Here is a 16530-nt window from a genome sequence, read left to right on the forward strand (position 1 = left end):
TAGAAGAGATCGCGCTCAGGCTCACTGAATAGAAGAGAGTATCCCAGGCTCATTGAATAGAAGAGAGTGCCCCAGGATGACTGAGTAGAAGAGAGCGTCCCAGGATGACTGAATAGAAGAGAGCGTCCCAGGATGACTGAATAGAAGAGAGTGCCCCAGGATGACTGAGTAGAAGAGAGCGCCCCAGGTTGACTGTATAGGTGGGAGAGCACAGGTTTAAAGAGTAGTACAGAGTAAAGGAGAGAAAGCACAGGCTGAGAGCATAGAAGTGAGAGCACACATACTGACTGCATAAAAGAGAGCACCCCAGGTTGACAGTATAGAAGAGAGTGCCCCCCCACCCCTGCTGACTGTATAGAAGAGTGCCCCCCACCCCCGCTGACTGTATAGAAGAGAGTGCCCCCCCCTCCCACTTACTGTACAGAATAGAGCTCCCCCAGGGTTACTGTAAAGGAGAGAGAGAGAGCACAGACTGATAGCATAGAAGAGAGCAGATACAGACTGTCTGTAAAGGAGAGAGAGGATAGGCTGACCGCATAGAAGAGAGTGCCCCATGCTGACTGTTTAGAAGAGAGCGCCCCCAGGTTGACTGTATAGTAGAGAGAGCACAGGCTGATAGCACAGAAAAGAGTGCACACAGATTGTCTCTATAAAACAGAGAACACAGGCTGTATAGAATAGGGCACCCCCAGGCTTATTGTAAAGGAGAGAGAGAACACAGGCTGACAGCATAGAAGAGAGCGCTCCAGGCTGACTGCATAGGAGAGAAAGCACAGGCTGACTGTACAGGAGAGAGAGCACAAAGGCTGACTGTACAGGAGAGAGCGCACACAGGCTTACTGTACAGGAGAGAGCGCACACAGGCTGACTGTACAGGAGAGAGAGCACAAAGGCTGACTGTACAGGAGAGAGCGCACACAGGCTGACTGTACAGGAGAGAGAGCACAAAGGCTGACTGTACAGGAGAGAGCGCACACAGGCTGACTGTACAGGAGAGAGCGCACACAGGCTGACTGTACAGGAGAGAGAGCACACAGGCTGACTGTACAGGAGAGAGCGCACACAGGCTGACTGTACAGGAGAGAGAGCACACAGACTGACTGTACAGGAGAGAGCGCACACAGGCTGACTGTACAGGAGAGAGCGCACACAGGCTGACTGTACAGGAGAGAGCGCACACAGGCTGACTGTACAGGAGAGACATCACACAGGCTGACTGTACAGGAGAGAGAGCACACAGGCTGAATGTACAGGAGAGAGAGCACACAGGCTGAATGTACAGGAGAGAGTGCACACAGGCTGACTGTACAGGAGAGAAAGCACACAGACTGACTGTACAGGAGAGAGAGCACACAGGCTGACTGTACAGGAGAGAGAGCACACAGGCTGACTGTACAGGAGAGAGAGCACACAGGCTGACTGTACAGGAGAGAGAGCACAAAGGCTGACTGTACAGGAGAGAGCGCACACAGGCTGACTGTACAGGAGAGAGAGCACAAAGGCTGACTGTACAGGAGAGAGCGCACACAGACTGACTGTACAGGAGAGAGCGCACACAGGCTGACTGTACAGGAGAGAGCGCACACAGACTGACTGTACAGGAGAGAGAGCACACAGGCTGACTGTACAGGAGAGAGCGCACACAGACTGACTGTACAGGAGAGAGAGCACACAGGCTGACTGTACAGGAGAGAGCGCACACAGACTGACTGTACAGGAGAGAGCGCACACAGAATGACTGTACAGGAGAGAGCGCACACAGACTGACTGTACAGGAGAGAGCGCACACAGACTGACTGTACAGGAGAGAGAGCACACAGGCTGACTGTACAGGAGAGAGCGCACACAGACTGACTGTACAGGAGAGAGAGCACACAGGCTGACTGTACAGGAGAGAGCGCACACAGACTGACTGTACAGGAGAGAGCGCACACAGGCTGACTGTACAGGAGAGAGCACACAGACTGACTGTATGGAGGAGAGTACGTCATCTCTCAGGAGATTACCTGTGGAATGTGGGGAAGTGAGGACCCCTGAGTGTAACTGTATTTCTCTGTAAGGCAGGAGAGCAGACCTTGTATTACTAATGGGGCCCGGACGCCGCAGGAACTGCAATTATCAGCAGGAATAACAGCTCTATGGATAAAACAATGTTTGTGTGAGAGCTGGAATAACAATCGCTGATTGGACCTAGCTCCAGGACCCTATTATAAAACAGGCCCCAAACATGACTGGTTCTGCTATAATACAGATATCCTGGCGCGAGGAGAGATAAATCACTGTAGGTTACCCGGCCACTGCGCACACACAGAATATGCTGAAATAACATGCAGTACTCTGAGGCAGTGCTTGTAATTGGCTTACAGTCCCCTAGGTAACATATATACTCTCGACAGGGTGGTTGATTTATTGTCCCTGTACATGGCTACAGTTATGGGGGATATGTTAGGGTATAGTTGTCCTTTAATCCTGGTGATGGTTTAACTGTTGGTTGTTCTATGAAGTTCAGCATACAAGCTATGTATTGTCCATAAACTATCCCCCTTCCCCCTTCCTGCTATCTGTGGGCCTGATTCACTATGAAGTTCAACTGCGATAATATGCTAATCCATTGCTATCGCAATGACATCACAGTACAACATAGGGACGCCCACCTTACCTTACACACATCCGTAATACTTAGCAAGACTGCGAGACCATCGGTAACAGTGAGTACCATCGCAGCCTCACGCACATTTGCACAAGCTCTGACCTTACTCAGAAATTGCTATCCTCATCGCACGCTATGAGACCTCAGGCTGCGTAAGGCGTCGCGTGGATAATTTATGCACGCCCCTGCCACAGCGTTCAAACACACTGGCACGTCTGCGTTTTTTTTAGCCGACCCCCCCCACCCAACCCCACCGTCACCATCCACAAATGTCACTTCCTTTCAATCACGCTGCGGTGGGTCTGCGTAGTCACTGTGATCGCAGGCCCGTTCGCAGTGGCAGGTTCGCGAGCTTACGCATGCGCACAAAGCAACGATCGGCCAATGTAGCAAAGCTCCAATAGCCCTAATAAAACTAATTGGGGTACTGAAGTTGTATAAAATCCTTGTTAATAGCGTCCTTGCAAAAGTGGTGAAGAACGGCATTAAGCAGGATTTTTTGGTGAAAATAAGTAGTCCTATCAAATCTGTAGCATATTTTAATGTCTCTAAAGTGAGGTTTTAAAAAAATTAAATTCCTCTCTGTCATACAAGCACCTGCAATCCCCAAAACACTTGGCCCCTTCTTAGAGCACCCCCAAAAGCTTATTTAGCTAGTTTTTGAAGTTGTCCCCCCACTTTTGTCATTTTCGCCCCCAATTTCAAAGACCTTTTTTGGGGGGGATATTGGAATTTTTTATTTATTTTTTTGGGTGAATTGTCCTTTGGGGGGGGGGGGTACCAAGGGTTTTGATTGGTTTCCCATCATATGCACCCCAAAATATAGATTTTACAATTTTTTTCACCTGCTATTCTGTGGAGAAAAAGTATCGCCTATTTCAGTGCCTTGACTTTCCGCATAGGCGAAAACGGACTGGGATTGAGTACGGAGTAAAAAAAATCCCCACAAAATTATCGCTAAAAACCACGTGAAAATGGCTTTTCTCTTCTAATTGAATATGGCCCTTGGTTTTTAAACCTGCATGTACAAAGGCCCTTTGAACCCTCTAACCCACAGTGGCCGGGGACAGGAGAGGCCCTGAGTGGGATGTTGGTGCAGGAGAGCCCGTGACACACACACTGTACAGGGGCACCCTCTATTCCAGAGGGAACACCATGAGGTGCAGAGGGAACACCGTGAGGTGCAGAGGGAACACCGTGAAGTGCAGAGGGAACACCACATCATGGGTCTATAGAACTTGTCCACAGGGAAGGTTATTCAGTGGTGGGATTGGTGGCTTTAAATATTCCCCCACCAACCAAAGAGCTTTAGGTGGAAGAGGCGGACATGACGGAGCTGTACGAGGAGAAGACGCACATAACGGAGCTGTACGAGGAGAAGACGGACATGACGGAGCTGTACGAGGAGAAGACTGACATGATGGAGCTGTACAAGGAGAAGACTGACATGACGGAGCTGTACGAGGAGAAGACTGACATGACGGGGCTGTACGAGGAGAAGACTGACATGACGGAGCTGTATGAGGAGCAAACGGACATGATGGAGCTGTACGAGGAGCAGACGGACATGATGGAGCTGTACGAGGAGCAGACGGATATGACGGAGCTGTACGAGGAGCAGGTGGACATGATGGAGCTGTACGAGGAGCAGACGGACATGATGGAGCTGTACGGGGAGCAGGCGGACATGACGGAGCTGTGTAAGGAGCACATTGACATGATGGAGCCGTACGAGTAGTAGACAGACATGACGATGCTGGACAAGGAGCATACAGAAATGACGACACTGCACGAGAAGTACACTGACTTGATGGAGCTGTACGAGAAGCACACTGACCTGATGGAGCTGTACGAGAAGCACATTGACCTGATGGAGCTGTACGAGAAGCACACTGATATGATGGAGCTGTACGAGGAGCACACTGACATGACGGCACTGTACGAGAACCACACTGACATGATGGAGCTGTACGAGAACCACACTGACATGACGGCACTGTACGGAAGCACAGTGAGATGACGGAGCTGTACGAGAAGCACACTGACATGACGGCACTGTACGTGAAGCACACTGACATGACGGCACTGTACGAGAAGCACACTGACATGATGGAGCTGTACGAGAAGCACACTGACATGATGGAGCTGTACTAGAAGCACACGGACATGTTGGAGCTGTACGAGAAGCACACTGACATGATGGAGCTGTACGAGAAGCACACTGACATGATGGAGCTGTACGAGAAGCACACTGACATGATGGAGCTGTACGAGAAGCACACTGACATGATGGAGATGTACGAGAAGCACACTGACATGATGGAGCTGTACGAGAAGCACACTGACATGATGGAGCTGCACGAGAAGCACATTGACCTGATGGAGCTGTACGAGAAGCACACTGACATGATGGAGCTGTACGAGGAGCACACTGACATGACGGCACTGTACGAGAACCACACTGACATGATGGAGCTGTACGAGAACCACACTGACATGACGGCACTGTACGAGAAGCACACTGACATGATGGAGCTGTACGAGAAGCACACTGACATGACGGAGCTGTACGAGAAGCACACTGACATGATGGAGCTGTACGAGAAGCACACTGACATGACGGCACTGTACGTGAAGCACACTGACATGACGGCACTGTACGAGAAGCACACTGACATGATGGAGCTGTACGAGAAGCACACTGACATGACGGCACTGTACGAGAAGCACACTGACATGATGGAGCTGTACGAGAAGCACACTGACATGATGGAGCTGTACGAGAAGCACACTGACATGATGGAGCTGTACGAGAAGCACACCGACATGATGCAGCTGTACGAGAAGCACACTGACATGATGGAGCTGTACGAGAAGCACACTGACATGATGGAGCTGTACTAGAAGCACACGGACATGTTGGAGCTGTACGAGAAGCACACTGACATGACGGAGCTGTACGAGAAGCACACTGACATGACGGAGCTGTACGAGAAGCACACTGACACGACGGAGCTGTACGAGAAGCACACTGACATGACGGCACTGTACGTGAAGCACACTGACATGACGGCACTGTACGAGAAGCACACTGACATGACGGAGCTGTACGAGAAGCACACTGACATGATGGAGCTGTACGAGAACCACACTGACATGACGGCACTGTACGGAAGCACAGTGACATGACGGAGCTGTACGAGAAGCACACTGACATGACGGCACTGTACGTGAAGCACACTGACATGACGGCACTGTACGAGAAGCACACTGACATGATGGAGCTGTACGAGAAGCACACTGACATGATGGAGCTGTACTAGAAGCACACGGACATGTTGGAGCTGTACGAGAAGCACACTGACATGATGTAGCTGTACGAGAAGCACACTGACATGATGGAGCTGTACGAGAAGCACACTGACATGACGGAGCTGTACGAGAAGCACACTGACATGACGGCACTGTACGTGAAGCACACTGACATGACGGCACTGTACGAGAAGCACACTGACATGACGGAGCTGTACGAGAAGCACACTGACATGATGGAGCTGTACGAGAACCACACTGACATGACGGTACTGTACGGAAGCACAGTGACATGACGGAGCTGTACGAGAAGCACACTGACATGACGGCACTGTACGTGAAGCACACTGACATGACGGCACTGTACGAGAAGCACACTGACATGATGGAGCTGTACGAGAAGCACACTGACATGACGGAGCTGTACGAGAAGCACACTGACATGATGGAGCTGTACGAGAAGCACACTGACATGATGCAGCTGTACGAGAAGCACACTGACATGATGGAGCTGTACGAGAAGCACACTGACATGATGGAGCTGTACTAGAAGCACACGGACATGTTGGAGCTGTACGAGAAGCACACTGACATGACGGAGCTGTACGAGAAGCACACTGACATGACGGAGCTGTACGAGAAGCACACTGACATGACGGAGCTGTACGAGAAGCACACTGACATGACGGCACTGTACGTGAAGCACACTGACATGACGGCACTGTACGAGAAGCACACTGACATGACGGAGCTGTACGAGAAGCACACTGACATGATGGAGCTGTACGAGAACCACACTGACATGACGGCACTGTACGGAAGCACAGTGACATGACGGAGCTGTACGAGAAGCACACTGACATGACGGCACTGTACGTGAAGCACACTGACATGACGGCACTGTACGAGAAGCACACTGACATGATGGAGCTGTACGAGAAGCACACTGACATGATGGAGCTGTACTAGAAGCACACGGACATGTTGGAGCTGTACGAGAAGCACACTGACATGATGTAGCTGTACGAGAAGCACACTGACATGATGGATCTGTACGAGAAGCACACTGACATGATGGAGCTGTACGAGAAGCACACTGACATGATGGAGATGTACGAGAAGCACACTGACATGATGGAGCTGTACGAGAAGCACACTGACATGATGGAGCTGCACGAGAAGCACATTGACCTGATGGAGCTGTACGAGAAGCACACTGACATGATGGAGCTGTACGAGGAGCACACTGACATGACGGCACTGTACGAGAACCACACTGACATGATGGAGCTGTACGAGAACCACACTGACATGACGGCACTGTACGAGAAGCACACTGACATGATGGAGCTGTACGAGAAGCACACTGACATGACGGAGCTGTACGAGAAGCACACTGACATGATGGAGCTGTACGAGAAACACACTGACATGACGGCACTGTACGTGAAGCACACTGACATGACGGCACTGTACGAGAAGCACACTGACATGATGGAGCTGTACGAGAAGCACACTGACATGACGGCACTGTACGAGAAGCACACTGACATGATGGAGCTGTACGAGAAGCACACTGACATGATGGAGCTGTACGAGAAGCAAACTGACATGATGGAGCTGTACGAGAAGCACACTGACATGATGCAGCTGTACGAGAAGCACACTGACATGATGGAGCTGTACGAGAAGCACACTGACATGATGGAGCTGTACTAGAAGCACACGGACATGTTGGAGCTGTACGAGAAGCACACTGACATGACGGAGCTGTACGAGAAGCACACTGACATGACGGAGCTGTACGAGAAGCACACTGACATGACGGAGCTGTACGAGAAGCACACTGACATGACGGAGCTGTACGAGAAGCACACTGACATGACGGCACTGTACGTGAAGCACACTGACATGACGGCACTGTACGAGAAGCACACTGACATGACGGAGCTGTACGAGAAGCACACTGACATGATGGAGCTGTACGAGAAGCACACTGACATGATGGAGCTGTACGAGAAGCACACTGACATGATGGAGCTGTACGAGAAGCACACTGACATGATGGAGCTGTACGAGAAGCACACTGACATGATGGAGCTGTACGGGAAGCACACTGACATGATGGAGCTGTACGGGAAGCACACTGACATGACGGCACTGTACGAGAAGCACACTGACATGACGGAGCTGTACGAGAAGCACACTGACATGACAGAGCTGTACGAGAAGCACACTGACATGACGGAGCTGTACGAGAAGCACACTGAGATGACGGCGCTGTACGGGAAGCACACTGACATGACGGCGCTGTACGAGAAGCACACTGACATGACGGAGCTGTACAAGGAGCACACTGACATGATGGAGCTGTACGAGGAGCACACTGACATGATGGAGCTGTACGAGAAGCACACTGACATGATGGAGCTGTACGAGAAGCACACTGACATGATGGAGCTGTACGAGAAGCACACTGACATGATGGAGCTGTACGAGAGGCACACTGACATGATGGAGCTGTACTAGAAGCACACTGACATGATGGAGCTGTACGAGAAGCACACTGACATTATGGAGCTGTACGAGAAGCACACTGACATGATGGAGCTGTACGAGAAGCACGCTGACATGATGGAGCTGTACGGGAAGCACACTGACATGATGGAGCTGTACGGGAAGCACACTGACATGACGGCACTGTACGAGAAGCACACTGACATGATGGAGCTGTACGAGAAGCACACTGACATGATGGAGCTGTACGAGAAGCACACTGACATGACGCCACTGTACGAGAAGCACACTGACATGACGGCACTGTATGGGAAGCACACTGACATGATGGAGCTGTACGAGAAGCACACTGACATGACGGCACTGTACGGGAAGCACACTGACATGATGGAGCTGTACGAGAAGCACACTGACATGCAGATCATAGTTACAAGTATCAGAGAGGGAAACACAGCAAGCAAAGCTCAGGTTGTCTGCTGCAGTAATGCCTGTATTAGTGGGGTGGGGGCAGCATGCTGGGGTCACTCTTACCTTAAATTGGGGAGCACTTTCAAGGGGAGTGGAGTTTGCTCTGGATAAATCTAGGGTGTAAGAAATGAGCTGGCTCTGTCCATCATGACGCCTGTAATTTAAAAGGAGAATGGTTGTAAGGAAGAAACGCATGAGATCATAGGATGGTATGTGTGATGTCACAGCGCCATCTATTATTAATATAACTGCAGTGTGATGTCACAGAGCCACCTATTATTAATATAACTGCAGTGTGATGTCACAGCGCCACCTATTATTAATATAACTGCAGTGTGATGCCACAGCGCCACCTATTAATATAACTACAGTGTGATGTCACAGCGCCACCTATTATTAATATAACTACAGTGTGATGTCACAGCGCCAGCTATTATTAATATAACTGCAATGCGATGTCACAGCGCCACCTATTATTAATATAACTGCAGTGTGATGTCACAGCGCCACCTATTAATATAACTACAGTGTGATGTCACATCGCCACCTATTATTAATATAACTACAGTGTGATGTCACAGCGCCAGCTATTATTAATATAACTGCAGTGTGATGTAACAGCACCAACTATTATTAATATAACTACAGTGTGATGTCACAGCGCCACCTATTAATATAACTGCAGTGTGATGTCACAGCACCACCTATTAATATAACTGCAGTGTGATGTCACAGCACCACCTATTAATATAACTGCAGTGTGATGTCACAGCGCCACCTATTATTACTATAACTGCAATGTGATGTAACAGCACCACCTATTATTAATATAACTGCAGTGTGATGTCACAGCGCCACCTATTATTAATATAACTACAGTGTGATGTCACAGCACCACCTATTATTAATATAACTGCAGTGTGATGTCACAGCACCAGCTATTATTAATATAACTGCAATGTGATGTAACAGCACCAACTATTATTAATATAACTGCAGTGTGATGTCACAGCGCCACCTATTATTAATATAACTACAGTGTGATGTCACAGCACCACCTATTATTAATATAACTGCAGTGTGATGTCACAGCGCCACCTATTAATATAACTGCAGTGTGATGTCACAGCGCCACCTATTATTAATATAACTGCAGTGTGATGTCACAGCGCCACCTATTATTAATATAACTACAGTGTGATGTCACAGCGCCACCTATTAATATAACTACAGTGTGATGTCACAGCGCCACCTATTAATATAACTGCAGTGTGATGTCACAGCACCACCTATTATTAATATAACTGCAGTGTGATGTCACAGCGCCACCTATTATTAATATAACTACAGTGTGATGTCACAGCACCACCTATTATTAATATAACTGCAGTGTGATGTCACAGCACCAGGTATTATTAATATAACTGCAATGTGATGTAACAGCACCAACTATTATTAATATAACTGCAGTGTGATGTCACAGCGCCACCTATTATTAATATAACTACAGTGTGATGTCACAGCACCACCTATTATTAATATAACTGCAGTGTGATGTCACAGCGCCACCTATTAATATAACTGCAGTGTGATGTCACAGCGCCACCTATTATTAATATAACTGCAGTGTGATGTCACAGCGCCACCTATTATTAATATAACTACAGTGTGATGTCACAGCGCCACCTATTAATATAACTGCAGTGTGATGTCACAGCACCACCTATTATTAATATAACTACAGTGTGATGTCACAGCGCCAGCTATTATTAATATAACTGCAGTGTGATGTCACAGCACCAGCTATTATTAATATAACTGCAGTGTGATGTCACAGCGCCACCTATTATTAATATAACTACAGTGTGATGTCACAGCGCCACCTATTAATATAACTGCAGTGTGTTGTCACAGCACCACCTATTATTAATATAACTACAGTGTGATGTCACAGCACCAGCTATTATTAATATAACTGCAGGGTGATGTCACAACGCCAGCTATTATTAATATAACTGCAGTGTGATGTCACAGCGCCACCTATTATTAATATAACTACAGTGTGATGTCACAGCGCCACCTATTATTAATATAACTGCAGTGTGATGTCACAGCATCACCTATTAATAACTGCAGTGTGATGTCACAGCGCCACCTATTAATATAACTGCAGTGTGATGTCACAGCGCCACCTATTATTAATATAACTACAGTGTGATGTCACAGCACCAGCTATTATTAATATAACTACAGTGTGATGTCACAGCACCAGCTATTATTAATATAACTACAGTGTGATGTCACAGCATCACCTATTAATATAACTGCAGTGTGATGTCACAGCGCCACCTATTATTAATATAACTGCAGTGTGATGTCACAGCACCACCTATTATTAATATAACTGCAGTGTGATGTCACAGCACCAACTATTATTAATATAACTACAGTGTGATGTCACAGCACCACCTATTATTAATATAACTACAGTGTGATGTCACAGCGCCACCTATTATTAATATAACTACAGTGTGATGTCACAGCACCAGCTATTATTAATATAACTACAGTGTGATGTCACAGCACCACCTATTATTAATATAACTACAGTGTGATGTCACAGCACCAGCTATTATTAATATAACTGCAGTGTGATGTCACAGCACCACCTATTATTAATATAACTGCAGTGTGATGTCACAGCACCAACTATTATTAATATAACTACAGTGTGATGTCACAGCACCACCTATTATTAATATAACTACAGTGTGATGTCACAGCGCCACCTATTATTAATATAACTACAGTGTGATGTCACAGCACCAGCTATTATTAATATAACTACAGTGTGATGTCACAGCACCACCTATTATTAATATAACTACAGTGTGATGTCACAGCACCAGCTATTATTAATATAACTACAGTGTGATGTCACAGCACCAGCTATTATTAATATAACTACAGTGTGATGTCACAGCACCAGCTATTATTAATATAACTACAGTGTGATGTCACAGCACCACCTATTATTAATATAACTGCAGTGTGATGTCACAGCGCCAGCTATTATTAATATAACTACAGTGTGATGTCACAGCACCACCTATTATTAATATAACTGCAGTGTGATGTCACAGCGCCAGCTATTATTAATATAACTACAGTGTGATGTCACAGCACCACCTATTATTAATATAACTGCAGTGTGATGTCACAGCGCCACCTATTATTAATATAACTACAGTGTGATGTCACAGCACCACCTATTAATATAACTGCAGTGTGATGTCACAGCACCACCTATTATTAATATAACTGCAGTGTGATGTCACAGCGCCACCTATTATTAATATAACTACAGTGTGATGTCACAGCACCACCTATTATTAATATAACTGCAGTGTGATGTCACAGCACCAGGTATTATTAATATAACTGCAGTGTGATGTCACAGCACCACCTATTATTAATATAACTGCAGTGTGATGTCACTGCGCCAGCTATTATTAATATAACTACAGTGTGATGTCACAGCATCACCTATTAATATAACTGCAGTGTGATGTCACAGCGCCAGGTATTATTAATATAACTGCAGTGTGATGTCACAGCACCAACTATTATTAATATAACTGCAGTGTGATGTCACAGCACCAGCTATTAGTAATATAACTACAGTGTGATGTCACAGCGCCAGGTATTATTAATATAACTGCAGTGTGATGTCACAGCGCCAGGTATTATTAATATAACTGCAGTGTGATGTCACAGCACCAACTATTATTAATATAACTGCAGTGTGATGTCACAGCGCCACCTATTATTAATATAACTGCAGTGTGATGTCACAGCGCCACCTATTATTAATATAACTACAGTGTGATGTCACAGCACCACCTATTAATATAACTGCAGTGTGATGTCACAGCGCCACCTATTATTAATATAACTACAGTGTGATGTCACAGCACCACCTATTATTAATATAACTGCAGTGTGATGTCACAGCGCCACCTATTAATATAACTGCAGTGTGATGTCACAGCACCAGCTATTAGTAATACAACTGCAGTGTGATGTCACAGCACCATCTATTATTAATTTAACTGCAGTGTGATGTCACAGGGTCACCTATTATTAATATAAATCCAGTGTGATGTCATAGCTCCAACTGGTAATATAAGTGTAGTAAGATGCCACAGTGCCAGCTACTGAATTATTGATATAACAGTAATGTTACATCACAGCATTAACTATTAATATAACTGTAGTGTGATGTCACAGCATCAACTATTATTAATATTATTGCAGTGTGATGTCACAGCGCCCCCTGTTAATAATATAACTGTAGCGTGATGTCACAGATAATAAAGATAAAATAATATAAACTGAGCTTAAAATGCCCACCCAAATCACCCCCCACTTCCCTGCTGAACATCTATCATACGGTAATTACATGATGTCTAATGTGTGAATAACGAGGGAGGAAGCTCCGGGAAGAAATTGTGTACTGGAGCAAATACACGCAGCTTTCCAGGGAAGGCTGAAATAATAGAATTCAGTAACATCCTCACTTGTACATTACGGGGCTCAGGGAGTTGAAGACCAGTCGTCCGTACTTACACCCACATTGTGTGCACGGACAAAAATGTGGATATTCCCCTGTACGCCAAGTTTTACGCATCTCTGCGGTGGCAGTGCCCATGCCCGTACGTTTGGTGTCACAGCCCTCAACAGCATCAGTACGCACTTGGTGCAAGAGATGGGTCTGGAAACAGGCGTATGTGTATGTAGGCACAACTCGCCGAAGCCCGCGGTACCCATCACACACCTTCATTAAACACAACCTATGTGTGAACGCCTCATCACCAGCTGTGTTATGCTGGGTACACACCTAACAGATGTATCTGGAGATGATGGTTGTTCATACACACTGAAAAACCATCATCTGGACCTCGGGTCTCCCCAGACGAGGGGGCGTGTCGCGCCCCCCTCCCCGCAGCCTCTGCTGCATGTGCCGACAGCCCGTACACTCAGCACGATGGACAGATATATCTGTCGACGCAATATTACTGTGAACGACGTAATTCACAGACATATCGCTGGTACACACTGGCCGACGGGCAACCGATATATTGACCGATCAAGTGATCGGCCAAATATCTGCCAGTGTGTGCCCAGCATTACGTACGACATGCGTGGGATGGGCTATCCCGGTGGCATGGGTCAACACCTCTCCAGGGGTCTTCTACCCACTTGTGGAATCGATGCCACATTGAGTTGCTGCACTTTGCCGAGCTAGAGGGGGTCCTACACGATACTAAGCATCTATCCCATGGCTTCTGGCACTTCAGTGTACAGTAAACACACACACTCGTATTATTAGTGTAACATTATACAACAAAACACATATTAAATAATTCCCTCCCCCCCCCAGTCCCCCTGGAGGACGGAAGGAATCCGCATTCATGCTGATAAATGGGCAAACTCCCTATGAATAAGCCCCAGGCCGCCCGCTCCTCAGATCTGTCATGTATCATCTGTGTGCGACCCTCTGTTTTATATTCTGTCTATAATAAGATGTGACAATAAGATACAGTGGGATCATTATATAATAAACACAAAACAAAGAGGGGAACGTGTCAGGAGATCACATGGGGCCAGTCTGTGCTAATGAGACCCCGCAACGTGTGACCAGGGGGAGTCGCTCCTGGCGGATACATTTCTGGAGTGTAGACTATGTCGGGGTTAAATACAGGGAACAAAGTTCTATGGAATAATAACTGGGATGCGGCGGTTCCAGGATATAACATCCTGTTTCTGCCTGTAAAATAAAACGGACAGGAAGAGTCACCTGTGATAATCACCTGAGCTGCCAGCAGTGTAGCCAGCATCTCCCTGTATACCGAGAATACAGCACACAGGGTATGATACCGAGAATACAGCACACGGGGTATGATACAGAGAATACAGCACACAGGGTATGATACCGAGAATACAGCACACGGGGTGTGATACCGAGAATACAGCACACAGGGTATGATACCGAGAATACAGTACACAGGGTATGATACAGAGCATACAGCACACAGGGTATGATACAGAGAATATAACACACAGGGTATGATACAGAGAATACATCACACAGAATATGATACAGAGAATACAGCACACGGGGTATGATACAGAGAATACAGCACACAGGGTATGATACCGAGAATACAGCACACAGGGTATGATACCGAGAATACAGTACACAGGGTATGATACCGAGAATACAGCACACAGGGTATGATACCGAGAATACAGCACACAGGGTATGATACAGAGCATACAGCACACAGGGTATGATACCGAGAATACAGCACACAGGGTATGATACCGAGAATACAGCACACAGGGTGTGATACAGAGAATACAACACACAGGGTATGATACCGAGAATACAGCACACGGGGTATGATACAGAGAATACAGCACACAGGGTATGATACCGAGAATACAGCACACAGGGTATGATACAGAGCATACAGCACACAGGGTATGATACCGAGAATACAGCACACAGGGTATGATACCGAGAATACAGCACACAGGGTGTGATACAGAGAATACAACACACAGGGTATGATACCGAGAATACAGCACACGGGGTATGATACAGAGAATACAGCACACAGGGTATGATACCGAGAATACAGCACACAGGGTATGATACCGAGAAAACAGCACACAGGGTATGATACCGAGAATACGACACACAGGGTATGATACCGAGAATACGACACACAGGGTATGATACCGAGAATACATCACACAGGGTGTGATACCGAGAATACAGTACACAGGGTATGATACCGAGAATACAGCACACAGGGTATGATACCGAGAATACAGCACACAGGGTATGATACCGAGAATACAACACACAGGGTATGATACCGAGAATACAGCACACAGGGTATGATACCGAGAATACAGCACACTGGGTATGATACCGAGAATACAGCACACAGGGTATGATACCGAGAATACAGCACACAGGGTATGATACCGAGAATACAGCACACAGGGTATGATACGGAGAATACAGTACACAGGGTATGATACGGAGAATACAGCACACAGGGTATGATACAGAGAATACAGCACTCAGGGTATGATACAGAGAATACATCACACAGGGTATGATACAGAGCATACAGCACACAGGGTATGATACAGAGAATATAACACACAGGGTATGATACAGAGAATACAGCACACAGGGTATGATACAGAGAATACAGCACACAGGGTATGATACAGAGAATATAACACACAGGGTATGATACAGAGAATACATGACACAGGGTATGATACAGAGAATACATCACACAGGGTATGATACCGAGAATACAGCACACAGGGTGTGATACCAAGAATACAGCACACAGGGTATGATACCGAGAATACAGCACACAGGGTATGATACCGAGAATACGACACACAGGGTATGGTACCGAGAATACAGCACACAGGGTGTGATACCGAGAATACAGCACACAGGGTGTGATACCGGGAATACATCACACAGG

At 46.7% G+C, this 16530-nt stretch overlaps 1 protein-coding gene across 12 annotated transcripts in view; it reads right to left on the reverse strand.

Moving 5' to 3' along the window:
* The window catches only part of RAP1GAP (RAP1 GTPase activating protein), a 269542-nt gene that overhangs the window by 113318 nt on the left and 139694 nt on the right, over positions 1 to 16530 (reverse strand). For 9 of the 12 annotated variants that reach the window (XM_088459487.1, XM_088459483.1, XM_088459480.1 and 6 more), the window contains one exon: positions 9011 to 9101. The exons of the other annotated variants lie outside the window; for them this stretch is intronic. Coding sequence is in view for 6 of the 9 variants with exons in the window: in XM_088459483.1 (XP_088315609.1) it covers positions 9011 to 9101 (91 nt within the window). In the remaining 3 variants the exon portion in view is untranslated. The remainder of the gene's footprint in view (positions 1 to 9010; positions 9102 to 16530) is intronic. 12 annotated transcript variants of the gene reach the window in all.

Source organism: Taudactylus pleione, unplaced genomic scaffold, assembly GCF_031769625.1.
Source record: "Taudactylus pleione unplaced genomic scaffold, aTauple2 ptg000912l, whole genome shotgun sequence".
In the NCBI taxonomy this organism is placed as follows: domain Eukaryota; kingdom Metazoa; phylum Chordata; class Amphibia; order Anura; family Myobatrachidae; genus Taudactylus; species Taudactylus pleione.